This window comes from Primulina eburnea, chromosome 6 (genome assembly GCF_022965805.1).
Source record: "Primulina eburnea isolate SZY01 chromosome 6, ASM2296580v1, whole genome shotgun sequence".
NCBI lineage: Eukaryota > Viridiplantae > Streptophyta > Magnoliopsida > Lamiales > Gesneriaceae > Primulina > Primulina eburnea.
The window spans coordinates 31021962-31033805 of record NC_133106.1 but is presented as its reverse complement, the minus strand read 5'-3'; the positions used below and the strand labels follow the sequence as shown (position 1 = coordinate 31033805).

Below are 11844 nucleotides of genomic sequence, written 5' to 3'. Positions count from 1 at the left end.
GGCTGGCATGGCAATTAAATTTACAAAGAATAACAATTAGTAATTCAATTAGTAACATAAAACCTAGTCTTACGAGTTACTAATGATAGTTGCAAAAATTGAAATTGTCGCTTGAGGAAGAATCCATAAATTATTTTTATTAGAATTTCATTAATAGGTGAGATGCGATGTTCAAAAAAATTGGCGTAATAACACCTTAATCAATGACCAAAGTCGATCCAGAGGCAAGAACTCAAAGATGACAAAAACTTGTCTAAGACGATCTCAGAAGTCGTATTTTGTGAGACAGATATCTTATTTGGATCATCCATGAAAAAGTATTACTTTTTATGCTAAGAGTATTACTTTTATTATGAATATCGGTGTGATAAACATATCTCATAGATAAAGATTCGTGAGACCGTCAAACAAGAGACCTACTCCTAAAAGATGGGTAGTGGAGGGGAGGAAAACATGGAAAATAAAGTAATTTATGCTCTAATTGAATAGAAAAATAATCTCCAACTCATCAACTCTAACTTCGCACTAAAAAAAATATTCTCGAAATATTTCTTATTATTTTATTTACAAAAACTAATTTATTTCACGAAATATTTATTAACACGTTAATTTATGTTTAATTTCCATCACTAAGAAAGAGTAGTACAAACAGAGAAAACTAAACAAAAAACAAGACATACCCTTCATAGTTCATACATTCCGTACGGTGTAACGATGCCATAATACCTATTACGATACAAAGGCTGGTTTTGAACCGGAATCAAGAAAACTGGATTCAAAGAAGTACGCCGGTGTTCTCCCAGAGTCAGTTGTACAACAAACGACTAATTCCTTGTAATATATTATGAAAATAAAGATTGATTTTCATTAGAGTCAATAAAACTCAATCCACAAATCGACTCGTTGAACACCTACTATAACAAGTTCAAATCGCACTAAAGTCATTTTGATTCATTTAAATTTGGGTTAAGATGCACTATACATAAAGCTCAGACACATAATGCATGTATCGAAACAGTACTCGTAGGTCGTGACAAAGACCTTTCCATGTCTTGATATGCTATTCAGAGGGCAGAGGTTATACGGGTCTGCTGCTATCTCATTTACTTGCTTCACAAATTCCGTAATATTAAGTCAATAATATTAGTGCACTAATCAGTGTTTTGGTGAAATCAAACCAAGAATATTAGCATCAGTGCAATCCAATGACTCATTCCAATGGTTGGTTTATAATAAATTAATAATATAAAACTAAAGAATCGCAAAATACTATAAATTTTTAAAATTAAGAAAACCAACCTATTTCAAATTTTTTTTTTTCACAAGCAAATACAAATTTTTAAAAGTAAACAAATAAATTCTTTCAATAACTTTAAAACGTTCTACAAAGATTTACTGAATTCCAAAATATAATTTACTTGAATATATTACTATTATTATTGTTGTTGTTAGTGTTATTATTGATCAAGATTTTCAATTATTTTTTTATCTTTTTTTAAAAAAAACTTTAGAAATCATCACTAAAAGCCGAACAGTTCCATAAATATATCGAAAAGTTCTATAAATTCCTAGAGGCATGATGTCAGAGAATTTATTCTATAATAACACAAACAAATGTTACCATGATTTCCGAGGAAACAGTTTTTTCGAGAATGAAAATTACGAATATAAATGCAATGAGAATGGTGATTTTGTGAAATCCTCGTAAAATTATAAATCATACAAAACTTTTTCAGGATTGCCGTAATATATGAAGAATGTTTTATTCTAGCATCGCATGTTTTTTTTTAATATTTATTTAGATGAGATGCTAAGAAGAAGAAACACATTGTAATCAATCAACCTATAAAATAAGCCAGTTTACAACACACAAATGCATTACATACGTCATACAAATAAGACATTTCCCATGTATGAAATCTGGAGGAATGCACCGAACCAACTTAAAATAAGAACATACAAACCTGATCATAGCCAAAAATTGGAGCTGGTGAGTTAGAAACTGTGAGAAGATGAATTTAATATCTGCAAATAAGAAGGGCCACATCAAAATCAAGTCGCATGAAGGTGTAGCCAAAAACAACACGAATAGTTCAGGTTAGACCCAATAATTTCAACGAGGGAACCAAATATTTATTTTTTTAACCTGAAGGTACAGAAGAGCGTGCTTGGGAGAGAATTGATATCAAAGCTCAAGCTTCTTTCCTTGTTATCCTGGAATGTGTTGAACATACATAATGGCATTCAGTTCTATTAACTAATGTGATAGTAAAAAAAATATGTTGAAATTTTCAACAGTAAAGAAACTGATAAGCACTGATCTCGACAAGTAAAAAATCTACTACCGATCTCGTATAAGTCAAGCGTAAGGAGTTCACAAACAGAACGAGAAATTAAGCATTGGTGGCTTGTTATTTAGAAGAAACATGATGTTATCAGGTACGTTCAGACGTAAAGAGAGAAATAGCAAAACTCTCAACACGTTCAGGTTGAAGAACTCCTGGACAAAAATGGTATACTTTACCTGAAACAATAAATTCCCAAGGCTGTTGTTATTTCATGAATGACTGAAGTGGCAAAGTGTAGATAGAGAACCCCTGTAACAAAGCATAGAAAATTTAAGGTCTCGTGCATGATGGGTGTGGACCACATATGAAAGGTAAAGGAAATAGTGTCAACAATTGATTCACTATATTAGATGAATCATCTTGGATTCTATTAGAAGATTGTGAATAGCATGAAAACTCGTATATGCGAAAAATATTAAACCTGTGTATGCACAGTAACCAAGAAGAACCCACAACTCGTCTACCAAAGGAACTCTGCTACAACATAAAGATTTCGTCAGTGCAAATGTTATTAAAGCGAATATTCCATATATTCCATTTCAGAAAAAGAGATACGACATTAGTGCAAGTAATTGGCTGAAAAAAAAATTAACAATAATGTATGTCATCGGCTGAATAAAATCACCACACACCCGTCATTTAGCATCGCAGTGAGAGCATTTGCAATGGCCAATGGCAGATAAAACAGAGACTGCAGAAAATAAACAATTAAGTGAGGCTCACAAAGAAATGTGGCTCTGGCAAGGCAGATTGGCGACCATTTACTGAAATAAAGACAGCTTTAATTTCACAGTCAAATTAAAATGTGAAGCCAATCCACGATCAAATACATGGAAGGAATCCATTAAAAATATGCGAGACATAACAACATATGAAGTATTGGTGCAAGCAAGTAAATTGCAATTCTGTGCAACTTATGCAAACATCGTCATCAAAATCCAATCTGCATAATCGTCATCAAAATCCAATCAACCTACTTAGCTCACATTTTGATCATTCATTAGATAGGGAAAGTTCGGTCCAGTGAATAAAGACCGATGATTGATATGATACTCCGTTTCCCATAAAAAAGTGGGAAATGAGTGAGCAGTTTCCTTAAACTGCAATATACTACTCCAGCAATATGGGTTATAACGAATAAGTAATAGATCATACCCCATTTCCCATAAAAATGTGGGAAAGGTGAGCAGTTTTCTAAAACTGCAATATTCTACTCTAGCAACATGGGTTAATACGAATAAGAAATAGATGCTAGCGGAAAATATGATGAATAATGTCGCTAGGAGGCTCAACAGAATGATATCAGATTTGCAGATTGCAGTTGTAATACACAATCATATGTTGGTGTGAAAGAGGTGTAAATAGTTTTATTATATTACAGTTAATTATTCCAGCAACTTTGATAATTTTCGTAAAACAAGGATGGAGGCAAAGTATTAGTTAGCAGGCCAATAGTTCAAAGTCCCTCTTGTGCGGGCTCAAGAGCCACAAGAGTGAGAATTGAGGTACATTATTCTCAGATAACGCTTCCACTCAGTGCAAAAACTGCAATGTAACTAATTGAGTTCATACCATGCACATGTGGGTTTTCAAGCCCTTGGGTTCGTCACATAGGTGAGCAAGAATCATCCTTCCCTGCAAAACAATGTTTCAGTGATCAGTAGCAGAAGCTTCTTAAAGTACAAGATTGTCAGCTTTATTTGAGAATCTCACAAGCCAATATAATGACTTGGACATGAAATCAATAACATGTAATCTGACCAAGCACACATAACAACAGAGCCAACATTTAGGTGGAATGATTGGGTGGATTTGGATTTCAAATCCTCAATACTAATTCATTTTAATTGTTTAAGTAACTCTCAAATCCATGGAATTCAAAATTTTTCGAGCCAAACCAAGATATTTTAAATATCCAATTATGGGAGTAATTTTAAACCCACTACTTGATCCCAAAGCAAACTTAAAAACACTAATTTCAACCAGTATTATGACATATTTTCCAAAACCAAAAAAACATAAGCAATAAAATCATGTGGTTTCCAAAACTGCATCAACATCAATAACATCTTACCACAAGAAACCCAAACGCAAGCCCAGTTCCCACCACAACTAGATGTGGATAGTTTCCCATTAAATCAATAGGAGATATATAGTCCCTGAAAGGTCATAGTCAATAATAGCACATAAAAAAATCTAAAAGCAAAGCGAATATTAAAGATCAAGACATACCACACAAGAACCCCACCTAACAGCAGACCAAAAGGATAAAGCTGTGAAAATAAGAGAAATAGATTCAAAAAAGGAACAAAATTGAAGGTCAGATATTATACATGTCAAACATATATACCATTGCCAGAGCTAGCAACATATTTCCTTTTCTTGCCTGGACAACGCGATGAACATTGTACACACTGCACAGAACTTTAAAATTAAAAACACGTTGAAGCATAACGAGTAAGAGTATCAAAGTTGATGCAGCTGCTAGAGAATCAACAACTTCAAAATTAAATTTGAAGTGAACACTAATACGAAAATCAGTAACATGTAAATTCATTTTAAAGCTAGACCTTACTACGAACATGAAACCTATGACCTCTAAGAAACATATAGGACGGTAAATCAATTCTAATGTCACTTCTCGAGTTCCTGATAGTATGCATAATGAAAATTTGTACAGCAAACTAAGGTTTATACCGACTAACAGTTCCATGCAGTGAAGCAGAAAACCTAATTGTTTGTGGTCAGCTTATAATAATTCAAAGAATTGGTAAATAACTTCTTCCAAAGGAAACTCCAAATTGATTGTACTCACTTGAATGCAATTGTTGGTATAACAGCAAACATTATCATGAAGGACAGAACAAAATTGTACATTGTGATTTCTGAAAGAAAAACAAGAAAATAAATCAAAAAAAGCCAATCCAGAACATGATATAGAAATAATAAACAAAAGGGGTACAAAGCCTGAAAAAGACTGGTATCGTCATAGGATAAAATAAAATATAGAACCTGATGCAATGCTACAATAACATGGAAATCACTCCAATCTTCGTAGTTGTGTGAACAGAACCAAAACTAAATTGTTCCTTTGTCATTGATTTTACAAGACTCACCATTAATAAATGGAACCCAACTCAAAAAAGGCATAGATTTTCCTATCTCTTGAGCCCACCACTCAGCACCTGAAAAAATAACAAATGAAACTCAAACTCAGTCTCACTGCAGATTTATGCATGAAAACATATACAAACAACAAAAGTAAAAAACAAAGGCTCTTGATAGAGAAGTAAAGTGCTAGAAGTAATACCTACTATAGCTGTGAAGAAATGGACCATATATATCAACATAAGACCTTCAGTTGGTCCATTTACAACCGGAAGAATGAGAGTATTGGTGAAAAAGCTGCAAAACTAATAAATTAGCAAAAGAGCAAGTAATTGCAAATACGACATAACTCAAACACATCCACAATAGACAGTAACAATAATGTTTTCAGCTCCTGTAAAGAACCAGCAACATGAATGAGCCATTTTACTTACTGTTCCCACGTAGCACAGTAAAAAAGGACCGCTGATATAACCCAGAACCAGAAAGCATTCCGTCCACACATAGCAGTGCTTCCAAATGCCAAGGATTCAAACTGGAAAGAGTTTATATTTAAATTTCAAGAATCACTACAGCAACATCTTGAGAAAAGAGTGACTCAATGTTCAAAGACATACCGCACACGCAAGAGCATCACATCCTGGGATTTGGTAAAGTACAGAAATTAGTTTAAAAAAATTTAGCACCCAATAAGTGAATAAAAAATTGGAAATGCCATGGAGACGACAAGCAACAATGAACAAAATGAAAGGTTCACCATGATCAAAAAGTTCCCCCAATGGACTAGAAGAATTTGTTCTTCTTGCTTGCTTCCCATCAACAGCATCAAAAGTCTAGCATATATTATTTAAAATCAAAGAAATAATATGAGAAGAGAGTGGGAAAAAGAGATGACGGAAAAAAACTGTAAAACTTGGGAGATGAAAAGAAGATTTAACAAAAATGAAATTGTAGTAATAGTAACTGAAAATCTTAACAAATGACTACATCCAATGTTGTAAATGGTGGGAGGCGGTGGCGGGGCAGTCGGTGACCGCCTACCGCCTCGGCAGTTGAATTTTTTAAGTAATTTTTTTATATATAATCACAAATAGCCATCATTTTTAATGTAAGATATGTAATTAAATAATGTTTAAACACAAAAAACTTCATACAATATAATATCATCTAGATAATATGCAAATAAATATATAAACTCCTCATCGGATGCTTTAGGACATGCTTCAACTTGTTCTACAATACCGCAATATGATGTTTTATCCTATAAACTCCTCATAAAATAAGCCTCTTACACAACTTGCAAGTTATCCAATCCATTTTCTCTTTATTAAACAACACCTCATATTCCCAAACAATATCATTAAACTTTGGCTTGAATTACAACTCCGGTTGTTTATCCTTTTCCTCCATTAATCTCCAACAATAAATCAATAATAATAGGAAAAAAACAAATTTGATTTTTAAAATCACAAAATCTGAAATGTTATAAAAACAATATGTTAAATGATAAATATACAATACCTAACCTAAAGCTTCTTCTCTTAGCGGCGGCGGAGGCGGCGGCGACGGAAAGTTTGTGTAGTGGGCTTGGTGGTTGATAGTGAGAATGAGTGAGAACCAAAAGTTAAAAAAAAAAAAAAAAAAAAAAAAGTGAGGTGTGATTTAAATAACTAGGATTTTGAGTTTTACAATTAGTTGACTTTGCCTAGGTTTTTAAAATTGGTTACTATATCTTTAAAATGTTGACTGCCTCACCTGGACCGTCTGCTCGCCGCCTGACCGTCTACCCACCGCCCTCGACCACCTGCCCACCGCCGTATAGCTTGAACCGTCCTAAACAACCTTCTCATGCTCAGGCAGGGCAGTCGAAGGCCGCTTAGGCGTCTCGACCGCCATTTAGAACACTGACTATATCATTTCAAACGTTATGATATATTAAAGTAAACCCCTTTCTTTATTTGGCCCAACATAAAAATCCAACTAAGTGAATAGTGAACATAATGCAAACCAGATTCACCCCAAACTCCCACACCCAAAAAACAAAATAAAGAAGAAAAAACAGCATACAAGTAAAAAACTGCACAAAAAAATGAAACAAACCCCCATGTTGTGTACATTATTACGTTCAGACTCCAAGATATTTCAAAAATAGAAGACATTATGACTCCAAACATATCCTGAACACTGCTAGAAACACGAGCATACTTGATATAAGAAGAGCAGCAAACCATGGGCAAAATGAACCCATCTTGGCGGAGGTGAATCCAATTGAGGTGAATATAACTGCAGCAAAAATTTTTAGAATGAAGTCACAAGATTAAGTAACACCCCAAGGTTTTTATGGGTAATCATATATAATCATGCAATATAATCACAAATAGTCATTATTTTTATGTAAAATGTTTAATTAAATAATATTTAAACATAAAGAATCTTCATACAATGTAATACAATTTAGACAAGGTGCAAATAAATATATAAATGCAAATTAACAAGAAAATCAATAAAGTTGGAACCAAAAATAAAACCAAAAGAAAGTAAATTTGTTAACTTTGTCTAGGTTTTTAAAATTAATTAACTTCGACTATGTTTTTAAAATTAATTGAGTTGACCAGAATTTCAAAAATGTTGACCGCCTCGGCCGTCGGATAGCTTAGGGCCGCCTAAAGAGGCCGTCTGATGCAAAGGCGGGCAGTCGAGGGCCGCCTACCAACTGGGCGACCGCCTCGACCGCCATTTAGAACATTGAAAGGAACAAAATATTGTGGACTACTCAATTGAAGAATTACAATGAAATCTCTGAAGGAGGCACTGATGAGATTGACGGACAGAATGTGTGCCCTTTAAAAGCACTATATTCTAACTGAACATAAGGCTTATAGACATTGCTACACACTAAATATAGTCTTAACTATTAATACTGTAAATACAAATCCATACAACCAGCCATCCTTGTTATCAAACCAACTTCTAAAGAGCATCACGTCCTTTTCTCTTTTCCAATGCCACTACACCTAGACATAGAGTATTTACAGTTGCATGTTGTCAAACATTATCACAGAAAAGATTTATAAGAAATGTAACTCTGCTACTGATGTTCTGCATGTGAAATAATTTGCTTCCTCGTTTAGATAAAAGAAAACCAAAAGCTTATAAAATTAAAAGCTAAGTTTTTGCTATGGAAAATCACTTAACAATTGGAGAGAGAGAGAGAGAGAGAGAGAGAGAGAGAGAGAGAGAGAGAGTGAGAGAGCTGGCTTACATATCCAAGCAATGCAGATGTCAACAAAAACATGAATCCTGTAAGTGTGATCTGATTGAAAAAAACATTTAAACCCATCACAAATGATAAAAGATGCCATAACCAATTCTACCCAAAGACAAGATTGAGTTCACGGAACATTTACCATATTAGGTCTGAAAGTATCCAGCCCAGACACAAAAGAAAAGTTTATTAGTCACCACAAAAGATCAATAAAAAATCGTTACTAGATATCAGAATACAAATGAATTCATAAGAATAATGCATACACAACTCCACAAGCGCTGCTAGCTAAATAACTAGAACAGTATATAGCTGAGCACTCAAAGAATGAACTGAGGTAGAAACACAAAAACGATCTGCAGAAAAGATTGGGATGCAACAGTGAAAGAAAAAAAAATCAGATATTGATACCCAGATGCAAAACAAGCAAACTTTGAAAACTTTTGGTATATTTGGTCAACAAATACATAAATTCCCAGCAGAGAATTATCCTTTCCAAATTGCATCATTGCACAGACCTAGAACCACAAAAGAAAGCCCTCAAACACGAGAGACTGATTGCTCCATGGAGTTTCTGAAAATTCTCGAACGATTGATGTCCTAATATACACGTCTCGTTATGATTAGAAATTAAACCTCTTTTTTTTGTCTGTCATTTCAAACTTTTCTTCTGGGTGACCAGCCCCTCGGTACACTGAGACACTGCTTCGAAGATTTAATGCATTTCTTTCCGAATCACAACAATACATAATAATTTTTGCTGTTCAAGGAGATAGCAAGCTTATTTTTCAAATAGATCGCATAATCCAAAAACTGACATTTGTAGGTGATACCACTCATTTGAGTGGAATAAAGAATTCATAGACCTCCCATGAGTAACGCAAAATCAACAAAAGCTAGACATCACTCATATGTTTATTGTTTAGAGATTAAAAGCAGTCAGCCAGGCCTTGACTAAGGGATAACCTACACCTCTGCGGCCATCCCTTGATGAGTTTTTCTGCTCCTAAGGCTTGCAACCATATTTTTCTAGCTGTAGTAGTCAAAAACCGTTTCCGAGTACTTTCCGAAAGTTGTAACCTCGACTTGAAACATCCTCTGAAATATGTATAATCTGTACATGGAATTAAAATCTTTCCACTCACATCATCGCCAGGAACTTTAGGAGGAGCAAAATTTTCTGTTGCTGCTGCCACCTTTAAGGGAAAGCAGGGGATCTTCCAGACATTTAATTAAACAGAATTTTTACAAAGTCACATTTATTGATTGCTAACATCGTCAATTTTTTACAGTTGTTCATCTTATAGAGATAACTCACTAAACAAAAGATAAAAGTTATCCCATTTGGTCTTACTATTTTGCATGCCCTTCCCTTCGTAATTTGATAATTTCATGCATAAGCAAATAATTTGTAACCCTTTAAGCATCATAACAAGTTAGTATATTTTTGTCTCTCGAAAGTATAAACACAATTCAAACATAATATGCGCGCACAAAAACATCAAGAGGACTTCAAAAACACAAAAATAAACAGCAAAGTTGAAAAAACAAACAAACAAACCCAAGTGAGAAAAAGGAATAAGCAAAAAAAAAAACAGAAAAACTTACGGCATCCAAAGAGGAAAGAAAGTAACGCAACGAGTCCAGAAGGGCTGCAAAACATATTTGGCCAAGTATGAGTGATCCACCCCACTGTATTTGTATCTATGCAGTGCCGCAACTCCATGTGCTCCTATGTATCCCATCCCCATTACTCCAAAACCACACCTTCAACAAATAATAATCCCACAAATCTCCAACAAAACACAACCTGCACCAAAAATACAACTTCGCAACGCGCAAATCGAAAATGAATTTCAAGCAGATGGGTAGGAAATTCGAAGACAGTCACAGATCGAATCAAGAATCTCGGAAAATGCATACGGATTCGTAAAAGGGAACAAGGGATTTCACCTCCGTGTACGTAGAGTTCGATCCAAAAGTGGGAGGAAAACGGAATCTCACCGACGGCGTATCGCGCATAGAGATCGAGAGGACATTGAAAAGTGAAAAGGAAGTGCTTTTATGATACTCATAAATTTTCCATTTTAAGTGATAGGAATGTTAATCACGCCACCTTTAGCTTCTTATATTTAATGAAAAATCTCTATTTATTTCCCTATATATTAAAACAAAATGATTTTTTAAAAGTCGATATGTTTAAAATATTATCTATTTTATTTTAGGTAATTATTATTACTAGTGATTTTTGACATCTATATATTTTTTCACATTATGCATTCTGAGAGAGTTAAAAAAAAGACCTTGATTAAACATTAAAAACATAGTTTAAAAATATATTTATACAAACATGTAACATGTATATCAAAATACTAATTTAAATAAGAGTATGTTTTTTATGATTTATCAGTGAGATGTGTTAACTCTGTCTATATTTACAATAAAAATTATTTTTTTTGACAAAAATATAAACATTTTTTCAGAGTTTACTTAAATAAAATATTTATCTGATAAAAATTTTCATAATAATTTTTATGTTTAAATAATATACTAACTATAATATGATTGCTCTTTGTTGTTTTCATTTGCAATGGAAATGGTCAATTAATCAGACCCTACATACCATTTATGGAAATGGTCAGTTAATCGGAGATTATTTAATACTTTTGACTTGTGGTCGGGACTGCAACATGGAGTTAAACCTAGTACACACAAAACAAAAAATATTTGTCGGGGATTAATTTCTTAATTTTCGTAATCAAATGATAATTAATTTTATAGTGGGTGTCATGTGAGACTGTCTTACGGATCTTAATCTGTGAGACGGGTCGATCCTATCGATATTCACAATAAAAAATTATAATACTCTTAGCATAAAAAATAATAATTTTTCATAGATGACCCAAATAAGATATCCGTCTCACAAAAATTACACGTGAGACCGTCTCACACCTATCGATATTCACAATAAAAAGTTATAATACTCTTAGCATAAAAAGTAATAATTTTTCATGGATGACCCAAATAAGAGATCTGTCTCACAAATATGATACGTGAGATCGTCTCACACAAATTTTTACCTTAATTTTATTGGTAATGTACACTAATATATTAGATTGTTAT

The 11844-nt window shown here is 33.5% G+C and overlaps 1 protein-coding gene across 5 annotated transcripts; it reads right to left on the bottom strand.

Annotated features, from left to right (window-relative positions):
• Positions 1 to 1824: 1824 nt before the first annotated feature.
• On the bottom strand, positions 1825 to 10807 carry LOC140834227 (choline/ethanolaminephosphotransferase 1-like). 5 transcript variants are annotated; one of them, XM_073198970.1, is made up of 20 exons: positions 10675 to 10807; positions 10330 to 10531; positions 8864 to 8873; positions 8719 to 8769; positions 7662 to 7739; positions 6214 to 6289; positions 6074 to 6096; positions 5891 to 5991; positions 5659 to 5753; positions 5465 to 5533; positions 5164 to 5233; positions 4699 to 4762; positions 4581 to 4621; positions 4423 to 4507; positions 3921 to 3983; positions 2981 to 3039; positions 2770 to 2825; positions 2525 to 2597; positions 2147 to 2214; positions 1826 to 2002 (listed from the first exon to the last, which is right to left on the bottom strand). In XM_073198970.1, the coding sequence occupies exons 2-19, from the start codon at positions 10470 to 10472 to the stop codon at positions 2193 to 2195; spliced, it is 1179 nt and encodes a 392-aa protein (XP_073055071.1). In that variant the 5' UTR covers positions 10473 to 10531; positions 10675 to 10807; the 3' UTR covers positions 1826 to 2002; positions 2147 to 2192. The 5 variants fall into 5 exon arrangements, with proteins under 5 accessions (XP_073055072.1, XP_073055071.1, XP_073055074.1 ...); XM_073198969.1 differs by having other exon boundaries at positions 1829 to 2025; XM_073198972.1 differs by having other exon boundaries at positions 1831 to 2025; positions 2770 to 2822.
• Positions 10808 to 11844: the final 1037 nt, after the last annotated feature.

Bases quoted from the DNA above. Each gene is read 5' to 3' on its own strand.
- LOC140834227 (XM_073198971.1), bottom strand. From the start codon at position 10,472: ATGGGGATGGGATACATAGGAGCACATGGAGTTGCGGCACTGCATAGA. The intron at 4,763-5,163 runs GTGAGTACAATC...AGTTCTGTGCAG, and splicing joins ATACCAACAATTGCATTCAA to TGTGTACAATGTTCATCGCG. The intron at 2,598-2,769 runs GTTTAATATTTT...GCTTTGTTACAG, and splicing joins TGGTTACTGTGCATACACAG to GGGTTCTCTATCTACACTTT.